Source organism: Dysidea avara, chromosome 13, assembly GCF_963678975.1.
Source record: "Dysidea avara chromosome 13, odDysAvar1.4, whole genome shotgun sequence".
NCBI lineage: Eukaryota > Metazoa > Porifera > Demospongiae > Dictyoceratida > Dysideidae > Dysidea > Dysidea avara.
In genome coordinates this window covers 5,590,990-5,601,757 of record NC_089284.1, presented here as the reverse complement: position 1 = coordinate 5,601,757, position 10,768 = coordinate 5,590,990, and the positions used below count along the sequence as shown (strand labels likewise).

General features: G+C 37.2%; 1 protein-coding gene across 1 annotated transcript; it reads right to left on the bottom strand.

Annotated features, from left to right (window-relative positions):
* Positions 1 to 1,240: 1,240 nt before the first annotated feature.
* LOC136243434 (CARD- and ANK-domain containing inflammasome adapter protein-like) lies at positions 1,241 to 10,260 on the bottom strand. Its single transcript, XM_066034940.1, has 10 exons — positions 10,111 to 10,260; positions 8,033 to 8,210; positions 6,509 to 6,664; positions 5,359 to 6,130; positions 4,099 to 4,188; positions 3,835 to 4,018; positions 3,679 to 3,783; positions 1,814 to 1,911; positions 1,426 to 1,569; positions 1,241 to 1,352 (listed from the first exon to the last, which is right to left on the bottom strand). Exons 1-10 carry the CDS (start codon positions 10,258 to 10,260, stop codon positions 1,241 to 1,243), a joined length of 1,989 nt encoding a protein of 662 aa, XP_065891012.1.
* Positions 10,261 to 10,768: the final 508 nt, after the last annotated feature.

Sequence of the window (10,768 nt, the reverse complement as noted above, 5' to 3'; positions counted from 1 at the left end):
CTTTGAAGATTTTCCTAGTAATGTGTCCCACTGTTGTAAGCACTCCTTGGGGTAGCCGTGCATTTCCAACCGGCTTCCCGTTCACGCATCATAGTTCATCGTCTCGCGATGAATTTAGCCAAATACTTTGATATACGTGATAACCTCTGCTACTGGATTTCACTGAAGAAGTAAATACGGTCGCTCTTGGCATCGCAGGAGATAACGAAGCACGCCTTTGCTACCATCAGTAGCTACAAAAGTACTGCTGCTAGCTACCTATACACTTACTACACTACTTAACTGATGAGTTGACACCTTGTCATTATCCTTACGTGCCACACAGTAAAAACTTTGGCGGTAATCACTTTGGTGAATATTATTTCAATCGGCAAAGTTTTTTCCGCCAATTTTTTTCAACAGAGGGGTTTTGTCACACTTTTTTACCGCCAAAATTTTTTACTATATGGTATATCCCTATAATTCAAGGAATTTGCTAATGCATTAGTGATGGCTCCAGGGGTGTTTCTGAGGTTTCCAGAAACTGGTAAAGCAAAATCAGAACACCCTATTAGAGCAGTTATCCATATAGAGCAGTCCCCCTAATACAGCAGTCATTAAATAATAGTTAGACTTTCTAACTTTCAAATATTTTCTGGGGGATCACGCCCCTAGACTGGCATGCTTTGCATGCTAGTGTGTTTCTAAGGTATGGTGTACACCACACTAAGGTATGGTGTACACCACACTAAGGTATGGTGTACATTGTAACTTTTTTTTGTAAATGCCAAAGGTTTGTGTTGAAGTTATAAGTGGACTGTACTGTAGATACACGTATCATACCCAGAAAAATTACTAAACGGACATGAGGTAGGTGGCTCAGGTGATATAGTATATAACTTTAGCCTGGCATCACAAAAAGTCTAGATTGGAGTCCAGTTACCAAAAATCCTGGAGTCACCCATGTTATGCAATCTAGCGCTCGACAAATTTTCAGCTTGTAAATCCCAATTTCCCAGTGTTACAACTGATACATCACATGTAATACTACCATACTGAACTGGCTGAACAGGTACCTTCTGGTATAAGTTTTATTTAGTTCATAGTAGAACTTGTGAGTGGTGATCGCATGATAAAATGTTCTGGCAGAAAAATCTCGCAATTAAATCAGCAAGTGGAAAAAGTTGTCACCAATTTGTGCCTGTAGTTCATTAAATAGGAGGCATGCAAATACTAAAGGATTTGTACACTAAAACAATAGCTAAGTTTCAGAGAGATGGAGTCCTTGAGTAATTTCAGCTTTAGCTTCAGAGTTTTGCTGCCAAGTAAACAATTCAAATGGAGCTTTCAGTATAACTACTAGGAACTTTCCTCTGTATTCTTGCAGTCAATACAATATAAATGACTAACAACAGCCATTGTAAGCTTATAAATACTGTTTTATACCTGAGTTCTGGTGACAGTTTGCCATGAAGAAGGAACTGGACAATATCAAGTTGTCCATGGATACAAGCAATGTGTAAAACATTATTATCATCTGTATCCACTTTAGTAAGTTCAGCACCACCATCTAGTAGTTCTTTTAGACACCTACACAAACAAACATACAAATGCACACTGGGACTAATATAAAAGCAAGTTATTTTTAGTGGTAAGATAAATGTTTGTGAATAACTGATCTTACTGAGTACAAAATTAACGGTTTATAATAGTCTACTGGATAATTCTAGGTAGCTAGCAATTCACAAAGTAAAATTATCACAAACGGAATGTCAAATTTTCTACCTTCTCAAAAATAACCAGTTATACAATGACTACGTTGAGATATACTTACTGGAGGTTGCCATATTGTGCAGCTATATGCAATGGAGTGTGGCGGTTTTTATTTTCAGAGTACACCAGTCCTTCAGTTACAGTGCTGCCTAATAAGGCCTGAATAATAACAATATAATTAAACAATATAATCAGCAGTCCAACTACTGACAGTTTAGAAGAATCCTTATTTAACCATCTCTTTGTACATTAGTACTTATGCCCCTGGTGAGCCCTGCTAAGTAAATGATACAATCAACAAAGTGCAAGGAAAATCAGGAGCAATAGGTGTAGGAACCTGGGTGGCGGTGCGCCACCCAGGCTGTGACTGGTTTAGCCTACATAACTGATCATGATATAAAGGTACGTGGTACTTATACAGACAGGGTATGGTATAGACACAAAGCCTAGTGGCGTGATGTGCATACAGGATGCGGTTGCATGTTACTATCACATGGTATGGTGTAATGTCAATAATCTGGTGTTAGCAGGTATCCTACAATAGGAGTCATAGAAGCAAAAAGTAATGAAACAAGGGAGCTACGTTATACCTGCAGCTATCTCTACTATGTAGCTAGTCATAGGTATTGCCATGACTGAAGTAAGGATGTGTACACATCCATATAACTGCTCATGCAGTGGAGGTAGATGGTTACATGAAATTTTAAGTCTTCCTCCAATGCATATAAAAAGTGTACAGTGTTGGGACAGTTACTTTTTAAATGAAACTCATTACATATTTCATATTATTTACAACTGAACTATTTAGTTACGGTTACATATTACCCATATAATAAAGTTACTATAATATTATTACATATAATACCATACCTGTTTCACTGCCCATACAAAAGTCTCAATAGTAGCAGTGAAATTTATCCCGTATTTCACTGACAGCAGTGAAAAAGTTGTAATTGTAATTTCATTGGCTAGAATTTATGTTAACAATGTAGCGCCAATTAGTGTCGACGCATGTTTAGTACATAGTGACAAATTGCGTACATAGCAATGTATATGCAGCGAGTATGGTATTAACTGGGAATAGCATGGGTAGCAGTGAAATTTGGGATAAATACCACTCTTGTTGTATTGGAAATGGTAAATTTCACTCGGCTTCGCCTTGTGAAATTTATCCCCATTTCCAATACAACACTCGTGATATTTATCCCAAATTTCACTGCTACCCATGCTATTACTAGTACTTATATTACTTTGTGTCCACATCCTTAAGCTGTCACATGTGAAATTACTGCTTTATCACGTGACATGATTGCATCATTGGACAATATACAAATCTTGGTTGTAAGCAAGAAGCTGGTGAATAAGCTTCATTCAGTAGGCTTTGTTACTTCGTAGTGGCTAGGCGTTACTCAGTGGATTACTAACGAGATTAGTAACTTCGTTACTTAAAGTAATAATATTATGTAATATTAGACTCGTTGCAGTAACTTCATTACTTAGGTAACGTGTTACATTTGCAAGTAAAGTAACTCGAGTTCGCTTTACTTATGTAACACGTTACCCCCAACACTGAAAGTGCATTTGCGGAATTAATATTCTAGGTGACAAGACTGGCTACACCCAACTCAATGAAGCTGGTTTAGTGTTGAACACATACAATGACACTGAAAGAGTTATAATAGACTACATTATTTTGTCTACATATCTTAATATCTTAATGTATGAAATCAATAGAACCACTTACAACTGTCTCATACATTTATGGGCAGTGCACCTGTCATACACATACAGAACATCCTGCATATGGGCAAGCTAATGTGGGTGTGTGTGTACATGGTATCCCATCTGCGTATGGGTCATGTGCACTCTGGTTATAAATATAGATACTATGACCAGAATATTAATATGGCATTGCAAAACAAACACCTGTATGGTCCTCAGAGAACCTGACTTTGCTGCAACATGTAGAAATGTGTTTTCTTCTTCATCCACAAATTGTGTAGCAGCTTCCTGGCCTCTCTCAATAAGAGTCTAACAGAAAAGTCATTGTACCACCAATGGTTAGTAAAACAGTAACAATACCTTCACCAGTGATGTGTACTCTTTTTCAATTGCCCATACAATAATAGACTTGTCATTTTTAGCTTCAGTGTGAATGTCAAATTCCAGGTCAAGCATAACAGAAATAATTTCCGTTTTTCCAGCTTGGATTGCCAACATGAGAGGCATCATTTCATCATTATCTCTTGTAGTGATGTCAGCTCCACTGTGTAATACAAAATAATTACACTTTCATAAAGCTGTAATATGATTAATGCAATGGAATCCATTAATACCGAGTCTTACTGACACTCAAATGTGAGAACACTTGTATAATCAAGGCACTTGGTAACATAGGCAGATTTAAGCGATATTGTTAGAGTGGGCACAGGAGATCTGGGGAAGGGGGAAGGATTAAACAGTGTTGAATCTACTCCTTTGAGGGGAATGAAGGATGGAACTCAAAAATATATACACAATTAAGCTTTCTCATCATTACAGTTGGTATAGCATGCAGCATACCTATCTAGTTGGATATCTTCCTAGGAAAATTTAAGACTTGTGATGAAATCTAACAGAAACAAGGCAGCAGTATTAAAATATAGAACAGAAAATTAAAGATGGCTATTTGAATATTCTAGTTGTAGAGGATGTGACTGCTTTATTAGAGTATGTCATATTCAAACACAAATTGTTCATTTCATGGCTTCATATTATTATTATTATTATTTACAGTGACCAGCACTGAAGGTCTGACAACAACATGTGCTGTTTTTCATATACAAAGTGCAGCTTTTGTCTTGCAATTAGCTGTTGGTTTTCCTAGAGTGTTAGTTCCCAACCTGTTTTTGTTGTGATTGTGTATATTAAATATTAAGGAAGAAGCTTCTCCTTTTCCTTAATTCCTTCAGATGTGATATAGTAAAGGTCCCCAAAGTATTCCTTAGTACCTACACAAACTGACTAAAAAACTATAATCACACCAAATAAACTACAACAAACTCCCCGAATCAAAGACACAATAGAAAAAATCTCCATAATGAGGACAGATATTTGGTCCCAACAAGTCTGGTTAATACATTTTTACTTCTGAAAGAGGAAAACCTCTATATTACAGTAAATATAGGCCTAAAATTCTGGGTCCTAAAGTGTCCATTATAGAGAGGTTCCACTATATGTGATGTTAGCTAAACCACAGGAATGTAAGTTGTGAATTATCAGAGACAAAGACTTAGTTCAAAGATTTCTTGTGGCATGTGTGCAAGTGGCTTCTTTATTTCTTTATGCGTGCAAGTGATTGAAAAATTAAATGTCCATTAGTATATCTGCAGGCATAGGCGACCTCCCTTACTTTTTATTTCTATGATCTCTAATCAAAATAACTTTTCCTTGTACTTGTATAATTTATATTCTGAACAATACATGCATTTACTGACTACCCTAAGAAAAAATTAATCATCTGACTCTAATCAAGTGAGAAGTCAATGCATTACATGCATGGAAATTTTCTCCATGCTTTAAGACATTTGAATAGCAACAAAAGTACGACTAAAATAAACATTTTACCTTCTAATAAACACAAGCAAACTCTCCTTGTGTCCCATCATAGCTGCAATGTGTAGAGGTGTCTGACGGTTAATATTTCGACAACTTAAAAGGGAAGGTGCTTTTTTAGCAATAATCATACTAGACTCAGCATTATCAGTAGGACCAAACATATGGAGCAGTGTCTCATTTAGCTCATTTGTGTAATGCAAGTCCACATCATGTGAAATCAAGAAGTTGATAATGGCAATACTGTTGTTGGGAGACTTCTTTGCAATCATCAGTGGAATATTGCCAGCTCTGTCAGCCTGAGTCAATAGGACATCTCTACTCTGTGGTCGTTCCTTGAAGATCAGCTCAACAATACTGGTACTTCCTTGGTAACATGCAATATGCAATGGAGTTGATCCACCAGTGTCTTTAAGGTGAACATTAGCACCATGATGTAACAGGACTAGTGCAATTTCATCATTGCCAGTAGCTGCTACCATGTGTAGTGGTGTCTTTCCGTGGTGACTTCTAGTGTTGACGTCTAATTCTGGCTTCTTCACCAATTCTTCAACCAGCTCAACATTTTCCAGTTTTGTTGCAAGAGCAATCGGTGATTCATTGGCCTTGTTTGTGTAGTGTACTTTGCACCCTTGAGCAATCAAAAATCTGGTAACTTCAATCTTGCTCTCCTTCAAAACCTTTTCATCTTCCTCCTTATAACTTGGAGGAAATGAATTTAAAAATTTTATTGCAAGAAGCAATGGAGTATCCCTAGTCTCATTGTTGGCGGGACGTTCAATATCTACATGGATTGTATCATTTGCATGTGTAAGCATCTGCAATATCATAGTATAGATTATGGAGGTTTGGGTTTTCTTGCCAAAAATATCACCCAAAAACCACAATTCCTACATAACATCCTTGTGTGTTTAAATTATCCATACCAAAAGCATGCTGATGTTTGAAGGGCTTCAATACAGCTGGTTTAAGAGTAAGAAGAGTAATTAACAAAAAACAAGTGAATGTGAAGTGAGTATAACTAACTGATTACTTCAGCCAAGCATAACCCAACTATGGTTAATGCTATGGGCTTGATTTCTTTATTGTTCAATGTTGCCTTGGCCCGAGACATACCTTTTTGCCAACTGCAGCAGCTACAGTGCATGCATCATAGACATACCTTTGTCCTCCTTTGTGTCCAATTTCTTCTTTACTACCACAAAGGTGTTGATTTGAGGCAACGCATGATGGCTTCGGTGCAGCTGGCTGTCACAACAATCATCCATAATTTCCATACAGGCTGGATTGACTAAGAAGCACTTCTTGTCCTGTTTTACTGATTTGTAACATGTAGAATATACATGCTTAAAAATGAATTGGACTGGCCACTTCACTTCTCGGCCAAAGCATGCTTTTTGTTGCAAATTCTGTAGTGACTGGATTGATTGCAGAGTTGCTTCTTGTATTGTTCTTCATTTGTAATGCTGTATAATGAGTGGAACAAAGCAGAAATGATGAAGAATAGCCACATCGTTTTCCAGTAATTTATAGTTTGGACATGCGTTAAGTACATAACTTCATTATTTTTATAATAGGTTTGGCCGGTACCATTCTTTCCTTTGATGCAGTATGCATTGGTTCATCAGTCCAACATATAGATTATGTTACAAAAAAGTAAACAATCAAGTGTACAGAAAAAAATTAAAAATTTATTTGAGAGGGAGATCCACAGCTATACTAGTGGACATTTAATCTCTATCTACTTCAGTCATCTGTCTGTGACTGAAGTAGGAATTAAACATCATTTAGTACAGCTGCATATGTAAATGACCCTCCTTTGTTTTTTTGTTTCTACTCAAAATTAATATTAATTTCTCCTTGTAATATTATGTAACTATAATATAACTAGCAGCAAATCATTTGTTGGGTCAATGATTAATATATTGGAGCTATACATGCAAAGTATAGCATTGTACAGCGTAACTCTCTCAAAGTATATACATGATATTTCTACAATTCATGCTTTCGACATGAACAAAGTAAACCATAGGATTAGACTGCAACATTATTTTTACTCTATGCTAAAACAACAATCGACAGTTACTGTACACCCAAAAATTTTTGTGGTAAATATATTTCCCAGTATGGTTATGCATTTTGTCAGGTTTTTGCATTTTAAATTTCACGGATGTCTCCTAGCTCAAGATTTTCACACTATAAAAACCGTTGTATTCAAATTCATCGCTGCATGGCTTCCCAACTTCTGTTGTGTTCGAAGCAGCTCAATTTGAAGATTTTTTTTCTTGACCACATATTTTTTTTCTTGACCACATGGTTATAAAGGATCTGGATTGATTTTTACTTTAAGTGTCATACAGCTAGACAATTGCAAAGGGTGAAAAGCAGCGATGTATAGTGGCAATCTCTGTGGGGAATAATGCATGACCGCTACAGTAAATTTAAATCAAGAGAGAAAACCAAACATGTAACAAGACTAAACATTGCTTTGCTATGAACGCATCTCAACATTTGTGGCTCACGCACACCCTTAATGTGCTTGTGCCAGACCATAAATTTTCATGTGATAAAATTTCATGGAAGCTTTACTAACTGTGACAACCATGAAAATTACATACTACAAAAGTTTCCAGATATACAGTATATGGATGGATGGATGCATATAGATACAGCATTTCTAACGTACCTGCTCCTAGCTCAATCAAGGCTTCAATACAGTTCATCCTCTTGTACATGACTGCATAGTGTAACATGGTATAGCCAAGTAAATTGTGCATGTTGATCAGAGCATCATGAGGTATATGAACTTTGCCAAATTTCAAAATCAAATCCTGCAGTGTCTCTAGGTCTCCATTGGCAGCAGCCTGCAAAAAGTATGTATTTGTACTGAATGAGTGTAGAAATCAAGGTATCATTGATAACACCAGTGTCTTATCTAAAAATCATAGCTGGTTAGTAGCTACTAAACCTAAAATGTAATACATAGCTAGAGCTATTGCACTGAATAAGGTATCAAGGCTCACCCTGAGAAAATAGGTTGCATTACAAAGTAGTGTTCAAAAACTGTAACTATTTGATAAGTTGTTACTCAGATCTGACTGACCTGTCTTTTTTCTTGGTATTTAAAAAAAGTGTTAGCTATCAGCATGCACTCACTATTTGGTGGTGATTAGCATATAATTTGTTCATTATTATTTGGTGATTAGCATTTATTAGCATATGATTTGCTAATAGATATTTCACACCAGAAATAATTAGTGTTGATATGATTATAACTTGGATGCATACACTGTTAAATATAAATATAGCATGTTAATTGTTAATTTATTATTATATTGAATGACTGCTTGAATAGCTGCTAGATCCAGTATGCGTTCTGTCAGCACAATCCATGAGTCTTAACTGCATGCATTGTACATGTACTCACTTTTATGTCATTAACTTGTACAAGATAGCTGTAGTCAGTAACTATTGCTATACTAAATTCTGAAACTGAATCATGTGACTAGTCTGGCATGGCCAGACAGATTTTTCTCCACACGGCGCTTATCGATTGGAACTTATAAGCACCTGCTCCAGAGAAAGGTCTGCAACGGTTAGCATAGGCAACTCGTTTCTAACACCCCCAACCACTATGGAGGGTGTTAATTAATTCCAACAAACACTGCTTTATCCCAAAATTTCTTGCTGACCCTCCAGGGTGGCGGAGAAGGGGAGCAAGGGAGCCCCTGTGAAAAAAGTATGGGAGGCTTAGTCCCCCTAAAATTATCTGTAGCTGTAATTCGAGATATTCTAATAGAGCAGTCAAGATCAAGATACTCTAATAGAGCAGTCACAGTATGTTTAGAGGAGTAGTGTAGCAAGCTACGTATATAGTTATAGGAGATATACTCTAGTTGGTGGAGGGTAAGGCCATGCCTATTTGAAAAGTTGTTACTCGGATTTACTTTACAACAAAATGGGTCAGTCAGTAGGCAAAAAAAACCAGCTATCTAACTATAATATTCTTATTTTTAGATATGCACATGTTTATGATTTCTGGTTACAAGCCATATAATAGATCAGCAAGTCACATTAAAGCTGTATGACCTATCAAATCTCTTCTAATAAAAAAAAACGGATAAACATAGCTAGTAGTTCAATGAGCATTGCACTGATGTTATCATAGATTTTTTTTGCCAGGGGTGAGGAACACGCTGGTTTTACATTTAGATAGCTAGCATTATATTTGAAATCAAAATTGTACCAACTGACTGTTCTATTAGAGTATCTCGATCTTTTGCAGCAATTTTTAAGGTGTCACGTGATCTAATTTTTTTCTTAATTAAAATCTGTGCAAAATCGGGTCAGTCAGGTCCGAGCAACAATTTGTCAAATAGGTATGGCCTAACTATTGCCAGCAGGTAGAGACCTTTTTTTTTTGGTCTTCGACTTACAACTAGGCCAACGCATCACCAACCAAGCCCCCCCTAATTAAAGGTGTCTCCGCCACCTCTGCGGCGCCCTCATGCAAGTTTCATGTGCCTCAGTCCTCAAAAACTAGATCCGCCTTGTATTTCTGCAAATGTTGCACCTGGTGAATACTAGGACTAGGAGAAGTTCTATATAGCTAGTTATACAATCAGTCAGCACTATATAATCTGGCCGGCCGCAGGGTAAAAGAGCAGGCGCCGCTAGACTATCATATAGAGCCGGCTGGCCGGCTAAGACCCATGAGTATCTATGATACGTACAAGTATTACAACTCTCCAACTATAGGCCTACCTGCATTCCATCCACTAATATTTCGTTTTTAAGAGTGTTAACGTCAAATTTTCCCAGCAAATCTCCTTCCCCGAGATCTTGCGACAGCCGGGGATTGGTCGAGTTGCCAAGGCCAGAATCCGATCGAGCCCGTGCAGTTTTTGTATCCATTTTAGTACAACTTTCGTATAGTAAGTATTTTCACACCAGAGCCAAAGTACGTCGCTCACGTGAGAACAAATTTGCTACATCACGTGCTAATTACCACGTGTGTATATTATATATAGGAATTTTTTACGTACTGACTGACTGACTGACTGACTGACTGACTGACTGACTGACTGACTGACTGACTGACTGACTGACTGACTGACTGACTGACTGACTGACTGACTGACTGACTGACTGACTGACTGACTGACTGACTGACTGACTGACTGACTGACTGACTGAGTAATGCCTTCAGGCAAGCGTAACTCGATAACAAAGGATATACGGGTCTGATTTTTTCACTGTTTGACGTCACTTCAGTCTGACAGGTGCCATACTACAGTACGTACAATCCATGCTTCATGAACTTCAGTGCTGGTCACTGTAAAGCATTAATACAATACAATACAATACAATGAAATTCTCCTTTGTGTCCCATTTATCTTTGCTGACAGCATGAGGTGTTGAT